The sequence below is a fragment of the Papio anubis genome, chromosome 13 (assembly GCF_008728515.1).
Source record: "Papio anubis isolate 15944 chromosome 13, Panubis1.0, whole genome shotgun sequence".
Taxonomy (NCBI): Eukaryota; Metazoa; Chordata; class Mammalia; order Primates; family Cercopithecidae; genus Papio; species Papio anubis.
The window spans coordinates 98,217,282-98,239,419 of record NC_044988.1 but is presented as its reverse complement, the minus strand read 5'-3'; the positions used below and the strand labels follow the sequence as shown (position 1 = coordinate 98,239,419).

Here is a 22,138-nt window from a genome sequence, read left to right as displayed (position 1 = left end):
CCACCAATCCCCGGGCGACCGCGTGCCCCTCCCTCGGAGGGCCCGCCCTTCTGGGCGCTTCTTCCGGGTGGGGCCCCGGGCCGAGGCGATGACCCCCTGGGCGCTCCTCAGCCCTGGGGTCCTGGTGCGGACCGGGCACACCGTGCTGACCTGGGGGATCACGCTGGTGCTCTTCCTGCACGATACCGGTGAGCCGGACCCCAAGCGACCCCGGACCCACCCGATCCCGCGTGGTTCCCCGGACTTTCGGGTCTCACTGGGTCTCCCGCCTAATCCCTGGAGATCCTGGGATTGGCCCGATCTCTGCCAGCTCCTGAAGCCCCCTCCCCATCTATCATTCCAATAGCCACCCGCTCTCCGCCTGATACCCCGTTGATTCCTGATTAATCCCAGCATCTTCCTGATCATTGCCAAATGCCCTGTCCATCCCAGGACCCAGCCGGTGCCCACCAGATCCAAGGACCGACTTAAGCCCCATGTCCCTTGATCCTGGGACCCACCAGTTCCTTCCCAGGAACTGACCCCAAATCTTCCCATCCTTACGATTAGGAGGCTCAACTAGATGCAAAGATTGGCATTGTGTCCACACCCACACCCTCCACACCCCCAAGTCCAGGCAACCCCTCAGGCAAGAGAACACCCCACGGGGTGAGGCCTGTCTCCCATCTTCCCACAGATTCACCCACCTACCACCTCCATTTCCCTCATTCCCCTCAGTAGCCCCCTACCCAGCACCTCACCTGCCACGGGCAGCCTCCCTCACTGTCACCCACAGCAGCCCCCAGCCCTCCTTCCATGGTGGTCCAGCCTCAGTTTCTGGACTGGGGCCCCTGCTGGTTTTCCTCCCAAGACCTCAGACCTCCTCCACCACCTTCACCCTTTAGCCTAAAAACTTGCTCAGGTCTCCCTATCAGAAAACGACCCCCCTCAAAAGCCACCCTTTCTTCTCTGCTCCCCCTTACAAGGGACACAGGATTTGTCTACACTCCGCTGTCTGGTGGTCTCATGCCCCCTCATTCCTTGCCCTGCACCCTACCTCCCCAAAATCCTGTCACCTCCATGAGCTGAAGCCACTGGACCCTTTCTTATGCCCCTCTGCAGCATCTGAGCCTGCCAGCTGCACCCTCCCTCCCATATCTCTCTCAGGCATTTCAGACCTGGCCAGTCTCTCACCATTGCAGAGCCAGAGACGCTGGACCCCTCCTCCTTCTGTCCCACATCCAGTCAGGTCTGGCTCCCTTCACCCAGCAGCCCCCTCTGTCCATTCCTTCCTCTCTCACTTCCTGCCAGGCCTTTGCAGCTCCCCTCTTCTTCCTCCTGGCCAGATTCTCTGCCCCTAGGCTTCCCCTGATCCATTTCTCTAGCGATGAGGTTTTCCAAAACAGATCTGGCCTTATAACCTTCCATGGTTCCCTCTGACCCTCCAGATAAAGTTCAGATGAACTGCTGGCCACACACAACCACTCATGGAACCAACATCTCCAGGTCTTTGCTGGGCCAGGAACACACTTCCCCACCTCCAACTGCAACCCAGTCCCACCCACTCCTGTTCTACCCGGCCCAGCCTCACTGTGCTCTCCCGGCCTCTCCAGAGCTGCGGCAATGGGAGGAGCAGGGCGAGCTGCTCCTGCCCCTCACCTTCCTGCTCCTGGTGCTGGGCTCCCTGCTGCTCTACCTCGCTGTGTCACTCATGGACCCCGGCTACGTGAATGCGCAGCCCCAGCCTCAGGTAACCAGGGGCCCTTACTCTCACCAACAGGGACTCAACAGCCACCACCAGTCTCCATGCCAGGCTCTGTGCTGCAGGCTCTCGTGGGGGCAGCTCAGTGAATCCTCTTGCCAGCCCTAGAGCCCCATCCTACAGTAGTGAGGAAACTGCTGGGGCCCAGAAAAGGAAGAGACTTGCAAACATCACACAGCCACCCTCAGTCCAGGGTGCTCCGCCGCACCCCACACCTCCATTCTGCACGGGATGGGTCCTAAACTCCACAACCAGAGCTAAGCCGGCCCCTAGGGGAGCTGCCCGCCAATGCCACCTGTCTCCCAAGGGGATCCTGTCTTATACCCCACCCCTCATTCCAGGAGGAGCTCAAAGAGGAGCAGACAGCCATGGTTCCTCCAGCCATCCCTCTTCGGCGCTGCAGATACTGCCTGGTGCTGGTGAGTGATGCAGGGACACTCACCTGGGAGAGGTTGGGCCAAAGCTGAGACTCCTCGACCTCCTCCTGCCCCAGTGCCGGGGCCTCACCCCTCCTCCAAGAAGGCCTTCCATCATCAGGCCCTGATTCCTCCCCTCAGTGGTGGGCTCACAGCAGGGCTGGCACTGAGCCTCCACTCTCCTCCATGCCCACAGCAGCCCCTGAGGGCTCGGCACTGCCATGAGTGCCGCCGTTGCGTCCGCCGCTACGACCACCACTGCCCCTGGATGGAGAACTGTGTAGGGGAGCGCAACCACCCACTCTTTGTGGTCTACCTGGCACTGCAGCTGGTGGTGCTTCTCTGGGGCCTGTACCTGGCATGGTGGGTGCTGCTGCCCGGGCATAGGGGGAGGGTGGGATGTATGCTCCCACAGGGCTGGACAGAGCCAGGACTCCCAGGGATCCAGCACAGGGAGGGAAGGGCTCCCCTGCCCTCCCCCAGCACCAGGCCCCTGTCCCCTGCCCTGCAGGTCAGGCCTCCAGTTCTTCCAGCCCTGGGGACTGTGGCTTCGATCCAGCGGGCTCCTGTTCGCCACCTTCCTGCTGCTGTCCCTCCTCTCGTTGGTGGCCAGCCTGCTCCTCGCCTCACACCTCTACCTGGTGGCCAGCAACACCACCACCTGGGAATTCATCTCCTCACACCGCATTGCCTATCTCCGCCAGCGCCCCGGCAACCCCTTCGACCGAGGCCTGACCCGCAACCTGGCCCACTTCTTCTGTGGATGGCCCTCGGGGTCCTGGGAGACCCTCTGGGCTGAGGAGGAGGAGGAGGGCAGCAGCCCAGCTGTTTAGGGTTGCTAGAGGCTGGGCTACTATCTTGTGCCTGAAAACCAGGGGACCTGTCCCCAGCTAGGGTCAGCCCTCGGAGGGCCTGGGGCCGCTCACTCCTGCCCACCCCTCCCAGGCCCCAGAACTGAACTTCAAGACAGACAGATCCCTGCCTCGGTGGGCAGTTCTGCCTTCCAAGGAAGAAAGGGAAAAAAGGACCTGTGGGCAGCTCAGGCCCCAGCAGACCCGGGGCTCCACCCCAGCCCCACCCAGGCGACTGCCAGTGCACACTTTTACAAATTTAATAGTCTATAAAGCAAGTCTAGTCTTAAAAAGACAAACCACATCACTCCTTGTTGCGGCGCCCTTTCTGGGCCAGGTCTCGCTGGGAGGTAGAGGAGGGCGAGCTGGAGGGGGAGGGGACACACTTTGCCCAGTGACACTGAGCAAAGCCCACAACAGTGGCCCCATGGCTGCCACCTCGAGTCCCAAGGGCTCATAAGTACCCGGCAAGGCCTGGACCTCCAGGCAGGGCACACAGGTAGGCAAGCAGAGGCTCTAGCAGTCTGTGGGGGAAGGGGACAGAGATGCCAAGAGATGCCCTCAGGGCTCCAGGAATCGCTCTGACACAAAGTCGAAGTCCCGGAAGGCGGCCTGTTGGCGGGCAGTGAGGAGGCTGTGGGGTGCAGGTGGGGTCAGGGCAGGCGGCAGCCCTGTGAACTCGCCCTCAAAGTAGCGCAGGTCCGCGGGGCCACAGAGGGTGGGCACGAAGGGGGGCTGGATGGTGCGGGCGAGCAGGGCTTGCCAGTTGGTGGTCTGGGGGAAAAGGAGAGGCGCCTGAGATGGCAGGAACAGCAGCTCCATGAGTCACTCTGTGTCACCTACCCTGCCAGGCACAGGGGACCACCGCCACCCCAGCCACTCACCCTGAAGAACGGCTGGACCTTGATCTCCTCGGCATCCTGCTCACCCGCCCCGAGGCGCTTCTCCGGGCACTTCTGGAGGAGCTGGGCAACAGGACAGGCGCTCACTTAGGGCATTCAGCCCCAGGCACTGCCATCATCCACAGGCCCCAAGCACGCTGGCCCAGAGCGCTCTACGGATGGGTGGCAGGGGGTCTGCTGTCCCATGGCAGAGGGCACATGGGCCTTGAGCGGCCATCCATCCCAGACCCAGACCCTGCAGTGCTTACCTTCTGAATGAGCTCAAGCCCTTGCACCGACAGAAAGCCGGGATAGGGAGCGTCCATGTTAACGATACAGTCAAACACCTCTTCCTCTGTGTCCCCTGGGAAAGGGCACTGTGGAGATGGGGGCTCAGCAGGATGCACGGGCCACCCCACTCCAACCCAGAGGCCCAGACAGCACACTCCAGCACTCACCTCACCCACCAGCATCTCATAGAGCAGCACGCCCAGCCCCCACCAGTCCACAGCCCGTGTGTACGCCTCCTGGGTCAGCACCTCGGGAGCCAGGAATTCCGGGGTGCCGCAGAAGGTGCTAGTCCGGTCCCCGAAGCCGATCCCTACAAATCAACAGGTACGCCAAAAGCAGATTGGTGTGGCCTATTCATAATAACCTCAACAGCCAAGCCTTATGATGCCAGGGAGCTTAGACTGTGCCAAGCCCTGCCCTGTACCCAAGGAGGTGGGAACGGTTATGACGCCATTTGACTGCATGCGAGAGCCAAGCTCACAGGCTAAGGTCACAGAAGGCAGAACTCGGCCGGGCACGGTGGCTCACACCTATAATCCCAGCACTTTGGGAGGCCAACGCGGGCAGATCATGAGGTCAGGAGTTCGAGATCAGCCTGGCCAACATGGTAAAACCCCGTCTCTACTAAAGATACAAAAAATAAGCTGGGGTGTGGTGGCACGCGCCTATAATTGCAGCTACTTGGGAAGCTGAGACAGGAGAATCTCTTGAACCCTGGAGGCAGAGGTGGCAGTGAGCCAAGATCGTGCCATTGCACTCCAGCCTGGGCAACAGGGCAAGACTCCGTCTCAAAAAAAAAAAAAAAAAAAGAAGAAGCCAGGCGTAGTGGCTCACATCTGTAATCTCAGCACTTTGGGAGGTCGAGGTGGGCGGATCATGAGGTCAGGAGATCGAGACCATCCTGGCTAACACAGTGAAACCCCGTCTCTACTAAAAAAAATACAAAAATTAGCCGGGCGTGATGGTACACGCCTGTAGTCCCAGCTACTTGGGAGGCTGAGGCAGGAGAATTGCTTGAACCCACTAGGTAGAAGTTGCAGTGAGCCAAGATTACGCCACTGCGCTCCAGCCTGGGCGGCACAGCAAGACTCCGTCTCAAAAAAAAAAAAAAAAAAAGATAAAAAATAAAGAAAGAAAAAAACAAAAGGCAGAATTCAGTCTCCTCTCCCAGCCCTGACTATAGACTCTCCCTCGGGCCAGGTGCAGGCTGGGACTCTATACGAGCCTCTAGGACTGGGAAGAAAGGGCCAGTGTGCCCAGCTGTCCCCTGGAATGAGGTCTGGAGCGGCGGAACCAGGGCATCCGTGGGTGAGATTTCCTGGGAGATGCCATGTGCCCATCATCCTATTGGCCAGGCTGGGTAAACAAGGCTGGAGATATGAATCCCAATGGGCAGCCCCCACCTTCCTTGCAGAGTCCAAAGTCTGCGATCTTCAGGAATCCCTGGGCATCCAGCAGAAGGTTATCCAACTTCAGGTCCCTGAGGGCAAGGGTGCAGATCAAACGGAATGAGGGGGGCTTAGACCCAGGAAACAGCAACGACGCCTGGAGCAGCCCAGGCAGGAGAGGCAGCGTCTGTGTCCTCACCCACCCCACCCCCACCCCCAGGCATCCCTGGGACAAAAGTCACCTGTAAATGATCTTCTTCTCATGTAAGAACTGCAACCCCAGGACAACACAAGCCACGTAGAAGCTGCAGGGGTGGTTATGGGAGAACTCAGGCCCAAGACCAGGGAGGCAGGGCAGGGAGGCACCAGGATGGCCATGGCTGGGGGATCGTGGATGTCCCGGCCAGTCAGAGATGAGTGAGACTGGGACAAGCATCATGCTGAGAGTGGGGGTGCTCTAACAGTCCCAAGGTCACCTCGATTTCCAGCTTCCTGGGCCCTTAAATGGTGCCAGGGACCAAGTGTTGGTCCCTGCAGTTGATACTCATCATGCCTATTTTTTATTTTTTTTTTTTTGAGAGGGAGTCTCGCTCTGTCACCCAGGCTGGAGTGCAGTGGCACAATCTCGGCTCACCAGTAGCTAGGATTACAGGCACGTGCCACCACATCCAGCTATTGTTTTTTTTTTAGCTTTCGTAGAGACGTGGTTTCACCATGTTGTCCAGAATGGTCTCGATCTCTTGACCTCGTGATCCACCTGCCTCGACCTCCCAAAGTGCTGGGATTACAGGTGCGAGCCACCGCACCGGCCTTTTTTTTTTTTTTTTAGACGGAGTCTTGCCATCGTCAGACTGGAGTAAAGTGGCGGGATCTCAGCTCACTGCAACCTCTGCCTCCTGGATTCAAGTGATTCTCCGGCCTCAGCCTCTCGAGTAGTTGGGATTACAGGTGCGTGCCACCATGCCCAGCTATTTTTTGTATTTTTAGTGGAGACAAGATTTTACCAAGTTGGTCAGGCTGGTCATGAACTCCTGACCTCAGGTGATCCGCCCGCCTCGGCCTCCCAAAGTGCTGGGATTACGGGCGCCTGGCCAATCGTGCCTATTTTTCAAATTAATATCTTAGACTCGCCAGGTGTGGTGGCTCACGCCTGTAATTTCAGCACTTTGGGAGGCTGAGATGGGCAGATCACCTGAGGTCAGGAGTTACAGACCAGCCTGACCAACATGGAGAAACCCCATCTCTACTAAAAATACAAAATTAGACAGGTGTGGTGGCCAATGCCTGTAATCCCAGCTACTTGAGAGGCTGAGGCAGGAGAATCGCTTGAACCAGGGAGGCAGAGGTTGCAGTGAGCCGAGATCGTGCCATCGCACTCCAGCCTGGGCAACAAGAGTGAAACTCCATCTCCAAAAAAAAAAAAAAAAACAAAACTAATGCACAGCTTCATAAGCTGATGCCCAGGGTCATAAATGCTGTCAGTTGGTGCCAGGGTATAAACCAAAGACTCTGACTCCTGCTCCCCTGCTGTTGGGCACTTGGGGGAAAGCAGGATATAGACAGTGGGTGTAGGGAACCAGGTAAAGTTCGCTGGAAGAGGCAGGCAGGAGGGATGGAACCCACCGGGCCTGGGGCTCTGGGAAGACATCCTCGTGGATCTGCATCATGAGGTCGCCACCAGGCACAAACTCAGTCACAAAGCAGGCATGGCTGGAGGTCTGGAAGCAGGCAAGGAGGGAGAGCAGGAAGGGATGCCCTGTGCGGCCCACAGCCTCCAGGATCCGCTTCTCACAGTACAGGCTGCAGGAGAGAGCAAGAGTATTAGAGGGAAGGAAAACTTCCCCTGGGCTGTGCCCTGTGCCTTGCACAACACCCCTGGCTCACTGGGCCCTCAGCCAAAGTGCCAGGCGTGTAGACTGGTAGACTGATGGTTTCTTTTCGTTTTTTTGTTTGTTTTTGAGACAGAGTCTTGCTGTCACCTGGTCTGGACTGCAGTGGTATGATCTCAGCTCACTGCAACCTCTGTCTCCTGGGTGCAAGTGATTTTCGTGCCTCAGCCTCCCGAGTAACTGGGATTATAGGAGTGTGCCACCACGCCCAGCTGATTTTTGTATTTTTAGTAGACACAGGGTTTCGCGGTGTTGCCCAGGCTGGTCTCGAACTCTTGGCCTCAAGTTATCCACCTACTTCGGCCTTCCAGAATGCTGGGATTACAAGCGTCAGCCAGTGCGCCCAGTCTTTTTTTTATTTTTTCTGAGACAGGGTCTCACTTTGTTGCCCAGGCTGGAGTGATGTGGTACGATCTCGGCTCACTGCAACCTCCACCACTGGGGTTCAAGTGATCCTCCCACCACAGCCTCACAAGTAGCTGCATGTGTACCATCATGCCCAGCTAATTTTTGTATTTTTTGTAGAGAGGGGGTTTCGCCATGTTGCCCAGGTTGGCCTCGAACTCCTGGGCTCAAGCAATCCTCCCACCTTGGCCTCCTGAAGTGCTGGGATTACAGGCATGAGCCACACTGTGCCCAGGTCCCCCACTTTTTTTTTTTTTGAGATGAAGTCTCGCACTATTTCCCAGGCTGGAGTGCAGTGGCGTGATCTCGGCTCCCTGCAAGCTCTGCCTCCTGGGTTCACACCATTCTCCTGCCTCAGCTTCCTGAGTAGCTGGGACTACAGGTGCCCGCCACCCCCGGCTAATTTTTTGTATTTTTAGTAGAGACGGGGTTTCACCGTGTTAGCCAGGATGGTCTCGATCTCCTGACCCCATGATCCGCCTGCCTCGGCCTTCCAAAGTGCTGGGATTACAGGCGTGAACTCCCGTGCCTGACCATAGAGTGATGGTTTCTATATGTCAGAGGCTCACCAGGGGCTCTGAATGTGCACAGTCACCAACGCCCCCATTTTACAGTAGAGCAAACTGACAGAGAGAAGAAGGGACCTGCCCAAGGAAACACGGTTAACAACTGCAGGTGTCAAAAGAGAATGCGGGTTGACTGGCCCCACGGGGTCACCTCTCCAAAGCCCCAGGAAACTTCAGCTGCCCTCTGGATGCCACAGCCCAGGCCAGCCATCCTGGGTGCCCTGCGGTGCCCTCACACACCTGTCTATCTCGTCCCGGCTGAGCACCTCCTGCTTCTTCAGTGCTTTGATGGCGTAGTATTTCCCCGTCCCCTTGAACTGGACCAGGAGGACCTGGGGCCAGAGATAGGTTGGGTCCAGGTGGGCCGCACCAGGGAGCCTTTACCACTCACACAGATCAGGTCCTCCCGGCTCATGTGATGAGGCCCCCAATCCTGTCCCATAGCACCCTCTTCAGCCCACTACCTTCCCAAAGTGTCCCCGACCCAGCACGGCTAAGCAGCGGAAGTCCTGAAGCCGAGGGGGTTTCCTGCAAAGAAAGAGAGGGTATAGGAAGTCCCCTACAGCAAGGGCTGGGTCCCTACCCAGAGCCACTCCAAGCCTCCCATGCCCAGTCCTGGGCTGTCTCAACCTATGGGCTCGAGAAACCCCTGCAGGAAGGGCTCCTAGAAGCTGGCATAGAGCTGGAGCTCAATAATGTGGGTTTAGCAAATCAGACCCCGAGAGCCAGCCAGCGCGTGTGCCAGGGAGCCACGGAGTAATGTGTGATGGATACACAAATGTTCAAGTAAGCAGACGAATGTCTCAAACATGAAGGTGCGCAGGATGTGGGTACCTGGTGGGGGAGGCTGGTGGAGATGGCCCACGTCGAGTCCTAGGCTCCATGTGGGGGCGTTTGGTGCGCTGTGAGGACAGAAGAGCTCAGGGCAGGGCTGGGCTTCCTTCTTTCTTTCCCTTTAGGCCTGTCACCCCACAGCTGGGTGAGCCCGCCAAGCCCAGCCGGTCCCAGGAGCCACTAGTCCCTCCAGCCCCTCACCGGAGTCTCCTCGAATGTTGGCTCCTGCGGGAGGTAGAGGCGCGGGGGCTTGGGTGGGGGTGTCATCTCTTCGCCCAAGGGAGTCTTCTTGGGCAAGAAATTACTGTAGGGAGAAAGTAGACACAGTGCCCAGCACAGGCAGATGCAAGAGCTGGCAGGATGGACACACCAACCTGAAGTGAGATGGACAGAGGGTTGGGGGCTGAGCAATATGGACAGACAGACAGACAGACACCGCCTGCATCTGGAGCCCCACAGCTGCCACAGAGGAGGGTGCAGTCTAGGGCGACGGGGCTCCTCACCTGGGAGTGGCAGGGTCAGAGGCCTCTCGTGATGTTGTTGGGGTCCGAGGGCACCCTTTGGGGGGGCTGATCGTGCTCGGGGAGCTGCAGGGGGGCAGCAGGTTCATGACGAGGCGCCCCCAGGCTGCCATGCTGAGGTTCATCTGCGAAGCCCTCAGAAAGTCCTGGCCTGGGAGAAAAGGGGACCTTAGTCCCGGGGCCCCAGCCCTGTTCCCTCGCACATAGCCCCCATTCCCTCCACACCTCTGCGTTTAGAGAAGATGCGTTCCTGCCTCTGCAGCCGGGGCCGCCTCTCAATGACAGGATCGCAGAAGGTCACCTGCAGGGGTAGGGGCAGGGTTGTGGACCAGTCGCCTCCCATCTCACCTGCCATGGCACCTCCTCTGTCCCTGGGATCACAGCCCAAGCCCCCAGGGTCAACAGATGCAAGAGCCAGAAGGAGCCAGAGAAACAGATTCAATGTCCTCATTGAGACTAGTGGAGAAACAGAGGCCCCGGGAGGACAGCACTTTTCCAGGCTCACACCTGAGGCAGGGCAGTCAGGACAAGGACCCAGGCCTCCAGATGCAGCTCTGGGAGAGCGGCTAGGAGTCCTTATTCTTGGAGACCTCCTCTCTGGTCCTCAATCTCTGCACCCACATGCAGTGCATTGGTCTTGAAAGCCTTCCTGGCCCTGACGCCCCCAGGGGCCCACCAAGTCAGAGGGCGGAGGTGGTGAGCACCTGGGCAAAAAGCAGCCCCTGTGGTACCAGGCTGAGGGACAGCTGGTGACAGGCATTGTCCAGGAAGTCCTCAAGTCTCAGGAAGGCCACGCCACATAGCTGCCGCCAGTCCCGCCAATGCACCCCAATCTCCAGCTCACGGGCCTATATTGGGGAGGCCAGGCTGAAGGGTGGGGTGCAGAATGAGCCCCGACCTGGGCAGCCTCCCACCCCGCAGCCCAAGGTCACCCCTGACCACACAAAAGCAGCCTTACTCGCTCCAGTGGAATGACAAAGGTCTGGTCCCAGGACTGTTCGGCCACTGGCCCCCAGCCCGTCTGCCCCACAACGCGGTTGTCCACCTTCAGCACAGCCAGCACCTCGCCTGCAGGGCCAGAGCTGGGGCTCAGCACAGGCCTGAAGCAGGGCTCTCCTGCCCTCCCCGAAGCTCCTTCCCTACTCACTGGCAAGCTCGCCTCGGCCACGCTGCTGCTTGGCCCTGGTCCGAAGCCAGCCATCGGAGGGGCTGCCAGCCAGTGCAGCCGCCGGGGAGCGTCCAGGCACGGCTGCCAGCAACTGTTCACAGCCCAGGAGACGGACCTGCAGTGTCCCTGTGGTGAGGGTGGGCGGGGGGTGTTGTCAGATGCCATCTTCCCACTGCTACCACCAAGGTGTCCTGGGACCCCAGGAAGGCCACCCTCTCCAGGAGGTGGCTGAACCCAGACCCTACCCACCTGAGGCCAGGGCAGCTACCTGAGAAACCTCACTCAGTATGGCAGCCTAGAGTGCCTGGACAGGAGCCTGCTGACTGCCCTGCAGCTTCCAAGCACCATGAGCCCCCGAAAGGTGCCCTTGGACCCCGATGACAGCCTGGGAGGCCTCCAACCTGGCCACTCCCAGGGGAGGAGCCACCTTGTTTCAGACTGCACGCTTCTCTGTGGCAGCCACCTCTTTCCAGGATAGAGCAACTGGCTCTCCCGTCTATATGCTAGAGCGGCAGGGACACAGGCTCAGACCTCAGACCTCAGCCAGGCTGCACAGACACAGCACATGATGAGATGCTGCCCAGAGCTGGGGCCTAGAAAGCACTGTGGCAAGGACAAGAGCTTGGGACAAGGAGCAGGAAGCTTGGCTTCCTGTCCGGACCCACCTGCTACCTGGGCCTCAGTTTCCCCATCTGAACAGTGGAGGTGAGTCCCAGCTCTACCCCACCTCCCTCAGTGGATATGAAACATGTTTTGTCAACAGAGTAAGTTCATGTGTCACGTCACTAGAGGTTTGTCTCTCAAAGCGTAGAGAAAGCAGTGGGGATCTAGCAGCTTTTGAGGACACGAAGTAGGCCCAAGAGTATCATTTAGGGAGAGTCTGGGCCTGGGGGTTACAGACAGAGAGAACTTGTAAACAAAGGCAGGGGTCCAACGTAGAAAGATCAGCTTAGAAAGAACAGCTCGGCCGGGCGCAGTGGCTCACACCTGTAATCCCAACACTTTGGGAGGCCGAGGCGGGCAGATCACCTGAGATCAGGAATTCAAGACCAGCGTGACCAACATGGCAAAACCCCGTCCTAACTAAAAATACAAAAACCAGCCAGGCCTGGTGTTGGGCACTTGCAATCCCAACTACCTGGGAGGCTGAGGCAGGAGAATCGCTTGAATCCAGGAGGCAGAGGTTGCAGTGAGCCGATATTGTGCCATTGCACTCCAGCCTGGGCGACAGAGCAAGACTCTGTCTCAAAAAAACAAAAACAAAAACAAAAACTTGAGGCCGGGTGCGGTGGCTCACACCGGTAATCCCAGCACTTTGAGAGGTTGAGGCAGGTGGATCACCTGAGGTCAGGAGTTCGAGACCAGCCTGGCCAACACAGTGAAACCCCGTCTCTACTAAAAATACAATTAGCCGGGCATGGTGGTGGGCGCCTGTTATCCCAACTACTTGGGAGGCTGAGGCAGGAGAATTGCTTGAACCTGGGAGGCAGAGGTTGCAGTGAGTCAAGATCATGCCACTGCACTCCAGCCTGGGTGACAAAGCAAGACTCCATCTCAAAAAAAAAAAAAAAGGCCGGGCGTGGTGGCTCAAGCCTGTAATCCTAGCACTTTGGGAGGCCGAGACAGGCGGATCATGAGGTCAGGAGATCGACACCATCCTGGCTAACACGGTGAAACCCCGTCTCTACCAAAAAATACAAAAAAATCTAGCGAGGCCGAGGTGAGGTGGGCGCCTGTAGTCCCAGCTCTTTGGGAGGCTGAGGCAGGAGAATAAAGCGTAAACCGGGGAGGCGGAGCTTTGCAGTGAGCTGAGATCTGGCCACTGCACTCCAGCCTGGGGCGTGGGCAGACTCCGTCTCAAAAAAAAAAAAAAGGCCCAGCATGGTGGCTCACACCTGTAATCCCAACACTTTGAGAGAGGCAGTGGCCCGGATCCACGAGGGAATCCAGGAGATCAAGACCGCCAGGCACGGTGGCTCGCGCCTGTAATCCCAGCACTTTGGGAGGCCGAGGTGGGCAAATCATGAGGTCAGAAGATCGAGACCATCCTGACTAACATGGTGAAACCCTGTCTCTACCAAAAATATAAAAAATTAGCCAGGCATGGCGGCAGGCGCCTCTAGTCCCAGCTACTCAGGAGGCTGAGGCAGGAGAATGGTGTGAACCCGGGAGGCGGAGCTTGCAGTGAGCCGAGATCACACCACTGCACTACTTACGGCCTGGGCAACAGAGCAAGACTCTGCCTCAAAAAAAAAAAAAAAAGGAGATCAAGACCACGGTGAAACCCCATCTCTACTAAAAATACAAAAAATTAGCTGGGTGCGGTGGCGGGCGCTTGTAGTCCCAGCTACTCGGGAGGCTGAGGCAAGAGAATGGCGTAAACCTGGGAGGCAGAGGTTGCAGTGAGTCAAGATCATGCCACTGCACTCCAGCCTGGGCGACAAAGCAAGACTCTGTCTTACAAAAAAAAAAAAAAAAAAAGGCCAAGCATGGTGGCTCACACCTGTAATCCCAGCACTTTGAGAGGTCGAGGTGGGCCGATCACAAGGTCAGGAGATTGAGACCACGGTGAAACCCCATCTCTACTAAAAATACAAAAAATTAGCCGGGCGTGGTGGCGGGCGCCTGTAGTCCCAGCTACTCGGGAGACTGAGGCAGGAGAATGGCGTGAACCCGGGAGGCAGAGTTAAGACTCTGTCTCAAAAAAAAAAAAAAGAAAAAAAAGAGGCTAGGCGAGGTGGCTCACGCCTGTAATCCCAGCACATTGGGAGGCTGAGGCGGGTGGAGGATCACCTGAGGTCAGAAGTTTGAGACCAGACTGACCAACGTGGAGAAATCCCATCTCTACTAAAAATATAAAAATTAGTCAGGCATGGTGGCACATGCCTGTAATCCCACATATTTGAGAGGCTGAGACAGGAGAATCGCTTGAACCTGGGAGGCAGAGGTTGTGGTGAGCCGAGATCGTGCCACTGCACTCCAGCCTGGGCAATAAGAACAAAACTCTGGGCCGGGCACGGTGGCTCAAGCCTGTAATCCCAGCACTTTGGGAGGCCGAGACGGGTGGATCACGAGGTCAGAAGATCGAGACCATCCTGGCTAACGCGGTGAAACCCCGTCTCTACTAAAAAAATACAAAAAACTAGCCGGGCGAGGTGGCGGGCGCCTGTAGTCCCAGCTACTCTGGAGGCTGAGGCAGGAGAATGGCGTGAACCCGGGAGGCGGAGCTTGCGGTGAGCTGAGATCCGGCCACTGCACTCCAGCCTGGGCGACAGAGCGAGACTCCGTCTCAAAAAAAAAAAAAAAAAAAAAAAAAACCTGTTGCCAAAAAAAAAAAAAAAAAAAAAAAAAAGGACAACTCAAGTAACTCGGGTGTTTAGCCAGGAGACAGGATATGGGGTGGCCTTGAGTAGTTGAATTCTAGGCCTTTTAACAAGCTATTTCTTCTGCATTTCTGAACTTGTCTACTTGGCCTTAAGTACTCCTGTGTAAGTCCTTCAAGGCCAAGACACCACCTCCTCTAGAAAACACTCCTTGGGCCGGGCGTGGTGGCTCACACCTGTAATCCCAGTACTTTGGGAGGCCAAGGCAGGTGGATCACAGGAGGTCAGGAGTTCAAGACCAGCCTGGCCAACATGGTGAAACTCTGTCTCTACTAATAATATAAAAATTAGCCAGACATGGTGGCGCGGGCCTGTAATCCCAGCTACTTGGGAAGCTGAGGCAGGAGAATTGCTGGAACCCAGGAGGTGGAGGTTGCAGTGAGCTGATATCACACCACTGCACTCCAGTCTGGGCGACAGTGCGAGACTCCATCTCAAAAAGAAAAAAAAAAAAAGAAAAGAAAGCATTCCTGGATTCCCCAAGGCCAGGTGAGAGGGCTCCATCCAGAGCCTGCGTTTCCTCTTCTCAGCTCTGCTCACAACGGAATGGGGTCAGTCGGCCCTGTAGCAGTGCTCTGTGCAGGTAGGTGCTGGCCTTTCCAGCTCGCACTGTATCTCGGTGGGATACAGCTTCAAAGCCCATGCTCTCAGATTATTTGCTGAGTACAATTTGGCTGCTGCTACAAGGAGATCTCGGTACAAGATAAGAAAATTAACTTTTTTGGCCAGGCGCGGTGGCTCACGCCTGTCCCAGCACTTCGGGAGGCGGAGGCGGGCAGATCACAAGGTCAGGCGATGGAGACCATCCTGGCTAACACGGTGAAACCCCGTCTCTACTAAAAATACAAAAACAGGCCAGGCGCGGTGGCTCACGCCTGTAATCCCAGTACTTTGGGAGTCCGAGGCGGGAGGATCACAAGGTCAGGAGATCGAGACCACGGTGAAACCCCGTCTCTACTAAAAATACAAAAAAAAATTAGCCGGGCGCGGTGGCGGGCGCCTGTAGTCCCAGCTACTCAGGAGGCTGAGGCAGGAGAATGGCGTGAACCCGGGAGGCGGAGCTTCATGACAGGGTGTGCCCTGTCGCCCAGGGTGGAGTGCAGTGGCACAATCTCAGCTCACTGCAACCTCCGCCTCTGGGGTTCAAGCAATTCTCTGCCTCAGCCTCCCAAGCAGCCAGGATTACAGAAGCACACCACCACACCTGGCTAATTTTTGTATTTTTAGTAGAGACAGTGTTTCACCATCTTGGCCAGGCTGGTCTTGAACTCCTGACCTCATGATCCACCCACCTTGGCCTCCCAAAGTGCTGGAATTACCAGTGTAAGCCACCACGCCCAGCCTAGAAAACTTTCTAATAGTCCAAGCTGCCCAGTGCTGGGTATCAAGCTTTCCAGAGCTTCCTAACACCAGTGCTTTAAGCGCTATTCTGCTTATTTATGTAAATACAAGCTACACTGAGTGCTGACTCTGCTAGGCACTGTGCTTAGCACATCACGTGCAACACAGTAACCCTGTGAGGTAGGTGCTATATCATCCCCATTTTACAGATGGATAAACTGAGGTTTGAAGAAGGAATGTCAGTTTCCCAAGGTCACGCTGCTAGTGGGTGGTGGGGCAGGACTGAAACTCTTGAACTCTTCCCCAAAGTTATTTGTGCTTGCGGGTCTCTCCCAAAAAAGAAAGAGAGCTCTGAAGTGGGAGGAACTGCTGGCTACCTGTCAGGGCGGTGGGCTTCACAGGTGTCCCTGAAGGCTGGGGGTATCCAGGCACTGCAGTTCGCAGCTCTCGGGCCACTTTGCTGCGCAAAGGGTGGGCAGGAGGGAGCTGCTCCAGCAGCTGCTCCAAGGCCAGCCGCAGGAGGTCCAGTTTCTGGGAGGACTCCTGTAGCTGGGCCTGGGCCTGCAGAGGGGACAAGGTAGAGCCAGGTTTGTGGGTTATATGGCAGGGGGCAGCAGCCCAGGTCACCCGGAGTCACCTTCTGCATGAAGTCTCGACAGAGAAGTCCTGCTTCTACACGGCCACCCTCCCTTCACGCCCCTGCGGAGGGTGGTATGGGAAGAAGCCGGCCTTAGGAGAGGGCCAGGGCTGGGACCTGACCTCGGCCAGCGCCTTGCGGTCCTGTGTTCTCCGGCTACTGAGCAGTTTCACCACGTTCTTGGCGCCCTCGGCCACGGATGCCTCAACGTGCAGTCGATGCTGTAGCTCCTCCGCCAGCAGCTCAGGCCCTGTGGGAAGGAGGGCAGCTCTCAGCCTCTGCTCTGCCCTGCTCCGCCCTCCCTGTATCTCAAGGCCTCACCTGGCTCCGGGGACCCACTGGCCTCCAGGCTGCTGATCTTCATCCGCAGCAAGGCCACCTTCAGCTGGCTGTCCCGCAGCATCTGCTGGGCAGCTGCCAGGAGCTTCCTCTCCTATGGAGCCGTGGCACAAGCCCATCAGAGCAGGCCTGGGCCATAGCTTCCCCCATCAGACCAGGGTTAAAGTGAAAGCCTGGTCTCCCCCATCAGAACAGGGTTAAAGTCAAACCTCGCTCAGTAGGCCAAACACTAGAGTCAAATCTCCTTTGTTGGACTAGTGGGTGGGTCAGGGGAGCCTTTTTCATCAAACCAACAAGGGCTGGGGTCGAGCTTCCCCTTTTGTATCAGGGCTGGGGTCATGCCTCTCCCATCAGATCAGGGCTGTGCTAACTCTTCCCCATCAGATCAGGGCTGGTGCTAACTCTTCCCCATTAGATCAGGGCAGGGGCTAAGCTAAGTCTCTCCCAACAGATCAGGGCAAGGGCTAAGCTAAGCCTCCCCCATCAGATCAGGGCAGGGGCTAAGCCTCGCCCACTAGATCAGGGCAGGGGCTAAGCTAAGCCTCCCGGATTAGATTAAGGCTAAGGTCCTGCCTCCCTCATCATATCAGGACCACAGCCAAGCCTTCTTGTCATACAAATACTGAGGCCCAGTTCCTGACATCATGCTGGGAGCTGGGACTGGGGCTGAGCTAGGATCCCATTAGACCAGGACAAGGCCTTCTGTGTCACACTAGGGGCTACAGCCATGCCTTCCTCACCCAGCTGGGGTCTGGGGCCATATTTTCCCCATCAGACTGCAGGCTGGGATGGTGTCTCCTTATGGGCTCAATGGCTGAGCTGCATTTCCCTGTCGGACCAGGGGCCAGGGTGCCCCTGCCATCAAACTGTGGGGCCTTACCTTGGGGGTGCCACTGGCACACGTGTGGGTCATGTTCTCAGCCCCCTGCTTCACCTTCAGCTCCACATGCAGCTGCCTCCGGAGAGCCTCTATGTGCCGAGCCCTGAGCTGCTCTGCCCACGGCCGGGGTCCTGAGGCCACAGGCTCTGTGCACGGGGGTATCAAGCACATAAGTCCGTCACTCAGAGCCGATACCCCCACTGTGGCCTCTCCTCCTTCCCCGACTGATCTATGGGCAGGAAATGAGGTGGTCTCGCCACAGTGGCCAGGGCCAAGGCCAGGGGCCAGATCGGCCTGGAGCCTTCTGTCCAGAGGGGTCTCGGCTCCTCACTCACCAGCCGGGTCAGGCCCAGGGCCGGGCAGCAGGATTCGGGCATGCAGCTCCCTCAGTTCTCCATGTAGCTGCTCTAGGCGGCGGTTGGAGGACTGCAGCAGCTGCTGCACATGGCCCAAGTGGCGGCGGTCTGTGGCCACGCGCCGCAGGTTCTCCACCCCCTCCTTGATCTTCAGCTCCTTCTGGATGGCCCGCCGGATCACCTCTTTCTCATCCTCCGGGGGCCACTGGGTTGGCCCAGGCTGCAGGGCCGGTGGAAAGCAGAGGGTGGAAAGCAATCACGGGGCGCAACGGCCACCGGCAGCCTCTGCTCACTGCAGATGGAGGCGGAGGAAGGGACGGCACCCAGGGCTGACAAGCACAGGGTTTGGGAAGCCTCTCTCCCTTTAGAGCTCAGGCCTGAGCCAGATGGAAACTCCGAGGCCACTCATCTAGGCCAGGCTCCTGTTCTCTGCCCGTTAGAGAAGGGTGGGGCAGGGGGGATAGTTCACACGGTACACGGGTGCCAGGTTCTATTCTAAGAGCTTTGTATAGATTACCACATCACTCCTCCCAGCAACCCCACCCGGTAGCAGCGGTCATTACCCCCATTTTCTTTTCTTTTTCTTTTCTTTTTTTTTTTGAGACAGAGTTTTGTTCTTGTTGCCCAGGATGGAGTGCGGTGGCACCATCTCGGTTCACCACAGCCTCTGCCTCCTGGGTTCAAGCAATTCTCCTGCCTCAGCCTCGTGAGTAGCTGGGATTATATGCACACGCCACCACCCCTGGCTAATTTTGTGTTTTTAGTAGAGACGGGGTTTCTCCATGTTGGTCAGGCTGGTCTCGAACTCCCAACCTCAGGTGATCTGCCCGCCTCAGCCTCCCAAAGTGCTGGGATTACAGGTGTGAGCCACCACGCATGGCCTATTTATTACCTCTGTTTTCTAGTGAGGAAACTGAGGCCCAGAGAGGTGAAGTAACTTGCCCACAGTCAAGACACAGAGAAGGAGAGACCACCATCTCTCAGGCCCCAGCTGTCCCTGGCAGCCCTGGGTAATCAGGCTGCTCTATGTCTGGGATCCAAAGTAGAGTCCAGGAGCCAGAAAAGCTCAACGCCGAGCAGGGGTTCACACAAAGCCATATGAGAAGGCAGCCAGGAGTCTGGGAGCCAGGGCTTGTTCCCCTAATGTCTCAATGCCACAGGTAGCAAAGCGGAGGCACGGAGAGGGACTGGGGAGATCTCCGGGTGCCCACCCACTGCTAAGCTCCTGGGAGGAAGTAGAAAGCTCTCTCACGGCTTCACCCAGGTTGGAGCCAGGAACAGGAACACCTCCTTTCCAGCCGCCAGTATTTCAAACCAACCAGTGCCAAAGGTGACCTCAGGCCAGGGTAACCCACGATGCCCCGCAACACGGGTTCTTGAAGGGACCCCATCTTACCTCTCTGTGTTCCATCTTCTCCTGAGCCCAGTGGAAGGGGCCGCAACCCCAGACTCAGGGACCACCCCCCCTCCTCCCGCCCCAGACCTCAGCTGGGCCTGCTGGCCCAGCTGTCAGAGGGCAAGGGCGAGGCTCAGGAAATCCTCTGACCGCCCTAGGCCACAGGGCCAGAGCCAAAGACCGGAGCAAACAAAGGTCCCATGGAGCTGGGGGCCCGGCCACCGGGGTCCTGAGTCACCCAGCTGCCGCTGCCGCTGCAGGGTGGAGCCCCGCAGGAAATCGGAAAATGTGTACAAGCTACGTCTGGAACAGGCGGAGGGACCTCCAGAGGAAGGGGGTGGGAAGGGGCAGACCAAGCCCCAGCCCTGAAGGCGGCTTAAGAAACTGGCTTGGGCACTCAAGGAGTCTATATGCACCCCCAAACACCCCTATGGTCCTGTCTGCCCCGGGTTGGAACTCCAACATGGACACACACACCACCTCCTTTCTGCTCTTTGCGGGGACCCACTCCTGTCCGCAAATGCCCCCCTCCCCACCACTGGCTCCGGGGCAGCACACCACCTCTCCCTCCCCAGTAGCAGACAGACACGACCTCGGTCCTCCGGGCCCACGCGCACCAGCACCTACTGCCAGCTCTGGCAGGAAACCCGGCCCCCTCCAAGTTCTGGAACCCACTATACGTACCCAAAGGTTCCCGCCCCGGGGCGGGGGAGGCCGCTCCCCTCTCATCCACGCTCCCCTCGCGCCTCGTGCGCTGCGAGAGGGACTCCCGCCACTGCCAAGTGCGCACAGACTGCGCCCCGCGCAGCGCGCACATTCTAATCCCCCCAGGCCCGTGTGGTCCCCCCTTCTATCCCGGCTAATTCCAGTCGGCCTTGGAGCCCCACCGGGGAGAACCGACTTAAGGACACTCTGGGGACCACCCTCGTGGCGCACACTGCGGACTCAGCCGTCCTCGCTCACTGGCTGGTTGAGGTACAGGCTCCGGCTCAGCCGCGGGCTAATTTGGAGACGCTGCAGGGTCCAGGAACAACCGAACCCGGAGCTCAGGTCTGCTCTGCAAGGGCGTCGCGGGGCCGGGGCCAGGGAAAGGGCAGGGAAGGGGCGCGGGTGAGGGGCGGGTTGGGGGACGCGGCCTCGGTTCGGGGCTCCGGGGCGATGACCGAGGCTTCCCCGCACCCCACCAGCCCCGCGGGCCCCTCCCGCGCCGTTCACCTGCCGCGGCGCCCCCTCCTCCATGGCGCCGCTCCGGCCGCTTGGGGCCCTCCTCTCCGCCACTCCGGTCCCGGAAGCCGCAGCCCCTCCGCCAGGACTTTCAAACTTGAAACTTCCCGGGAAGCGGCGCCGGAGACGCGGGATCGGGCGCCCCCTCCCGAGACCCGCTGGCCCCCGGGGCCAGCACCGCCTCCCGTCCACGCCGGTCCAGCGCCGCCTCCCGTCCGCGCCGGTCCAGCGCCCCGGACCCCACGCCCGAGGTCCCGCGCTCCAGCGCCTCCCTCGGATCCAAAATTCCGCGGGATTCCGGGTCCAGCACCCGGGATTCGGCGTCCGCAGTTCCCGCTGGGCGTCACCGCGCCGCACCCCCGGGTTGGACGCGCGAGAGGTTCATCGCCGGCGCCCAGTCCTCTGGCCTTCCCCACCGCACGCCGGCAGGAGCCGGCCAGTTGGGGATTGGGATGGGGGGGTGGACAGCGCCCCCTGAAGGTCGCCGGGTCGCCCAGCCGGATTCAGCCCTTAGAGCTGGCCGGCCGCCGCCTCTAATTTTGAGCCCCTCCACAACCTAGCTCCCGCCTCTAACGCGCAGGGCCTCCTCGACCAAGCCCCGCAAGTCTCTTTGTCTCGCATGTTGTTAGTGTAATGTGGGCTAATCCAAAATTGCCCTTCTCCTCGGAGTGGGTGGCCCAGAGGAGATATTAGTCACCACAAGAACGTATACTAGGCCAGGCGCAGTGGCTCACGCCTATAATCCCAGCAGTTTGGGAGGCCGAGGCGGACGAATCACGAGGTCAGGAGTTCAAGACCAGCCTGGCCAACATGGTGAAACCCCGTCTCTACTAAAAATAGAAAACTGAGCCTGGCGTGGTGGCGGGCGCCTGTAATCCCAGCTACTCAGGAGGCTGAGGCAGGAGAATCGCTTGTACCCGGTAAGCGGAGGTTGCAGTGAGCCAAGATCCTGCCACTGCACTCCAGCCTGGGCGACAGAGCGAGACTCCGAGACTCCGTCTCAAAAAGAAAAAAGCTTTAAAAAAGAAAGAACGTCTGCCGGGCGCGGTGGCTCACGCCTGTAATCCCAAAACTTTGGGAGGCTGAGGCGGGCAGATCACCTGTGGTCGGGAGTTCGAGACCAGCCTGAACAACACAGAGAAACCCCGTCTCTACTAAAAATACAAAAAATTAGTTGGTCATGGTGGCGCATGCCTGTAATCCCAGCTACTCGGGAGGCTGAGGCAGGAGAATCGCTTGAACCCGGGAGGCAGAGGTTGCGGTGAGCTGAGATCATGCTGTTGCACTCCAGCCTGGGCAACAAGAGCGAAACTCGGTCTCAAAAAACAAACAAACCAAACCAAACAAACAAACAAAAAAACACGTATACTTGTGGAAAAAGTAAATCCTCACCCCAAATTATGATAAATTACAAATTACAGATGAATGAACCAGACCTCTCTTGGACCCATCTCTTAATCAGACTGAGCTTGCTGGTTCAGCCGGTGACACTTTTTAGGGCTTTACCCTAAAAAACCCATCCATCCACATGTGAGAAAAGACACAGCTGGTGAAATAGCCGCCATTATCTCAGCCCAAGGGAGGTGTGCTGGTCACTGCCTAGTCTATAGCAGGCCATTCAGCCCGTCCTG

The 22,138-nt window shown here is 58.1% G+C and overlaps 2 protein-coding genes across 8 annotated transcripts; one reads left to right on the top strand and one right to left on the bottom strand.

Moving 5' to 3' along the window:
* The first annotated feature begins 31 nt into the window (after positions 1–31).
* On the top strand, positions 32–3,307 carry ZDHHC12 (zinc finger DHHC-type palmitoyltransferase 12). Of its 4 annotated transcripts, none has more exons than XM_017949555.3 (5): positions 32–188; positions 1,593–1,729; positions 2,083–2,160; positions 2,354–2,520; positions 2,691–2,892. In XM_017949555.3, the coding sequence occupies exons 1-5, from the start codon at positions 89–91 to the stop codon at positions 2,890–2,892; spliced, it is 684 nt and encodes a 227-aa protein (XP_017805044.2). In that variant the 5' UTR covers positions 32–88. The 4 variants fall into 4 exon arrangements, with proteins under 4 accessions (XP_017805044.2, XP_017805043.2, XP_021782835.2 ...); XM_017949554.3 differs by having other exon boundaries at positions 33–188; positions 2,641–3,307; XM_021927143.2 differs by having other exon boundaries at positions 33–188; positions 1,428–1,729; positions 2,669–3,307.
* PKN3 (protein kinase N3) lies at positions 3,255–20,683 on the bottom strand. 4 transcript variants are annotated; one of them, XM_003911223.4, is made up of 22 exons: positions 20,499–20,683; positions 17,867–18,107; positions 17,532–17,677; positions 16,634–16,745; positions 16,435–16,562; positions 16,053–16,236; positions 10,931–11,077; positions 10,742–10,851; positions 10,488–10,631; positions 10,009–10,084; positions 9,766–9,934; positions 9,464–9,566; positions 9,263–9,330; positions 8,893–8,956; positions 8,669–8,760; positions 7,192–7,368; positions 5,811–5,873; positions 5,584–5,660; positions 4,348–4,490; positions 4,159–4,266; positions 3,893–3,973; positions 3,255–3,782 (listed from the first exon to the last, which is right to left on the bottom strand). In XM_003911223.4, the coding sequence occupies exons 1-22, from the start codon at positions 20,520–20,522 to the stop codon at positions 3,570–3,572; spliced, it is 2,670 nt and encodes an 889-aa protein (XP_003911272.2). In that variant the 5' UTR covers positions 20,523–20,683; the 3' UTR covers positions 3,255–3,569. The 4 variants fall into 4 exon arrangements, with proteins under 4 accessions (XP_003911272.2, XP_017805042.2, XP_021782833.2 ...); XM_017949553.3 differs by having other exon boundaries at positions 3,937–3,973; XM_021927141.2 differs by having other exon boundaries at positions 4,159–4,490.
* Between the last annotated feature and the right edge of the window lie 1,455 nt (positions 20,684–22,138).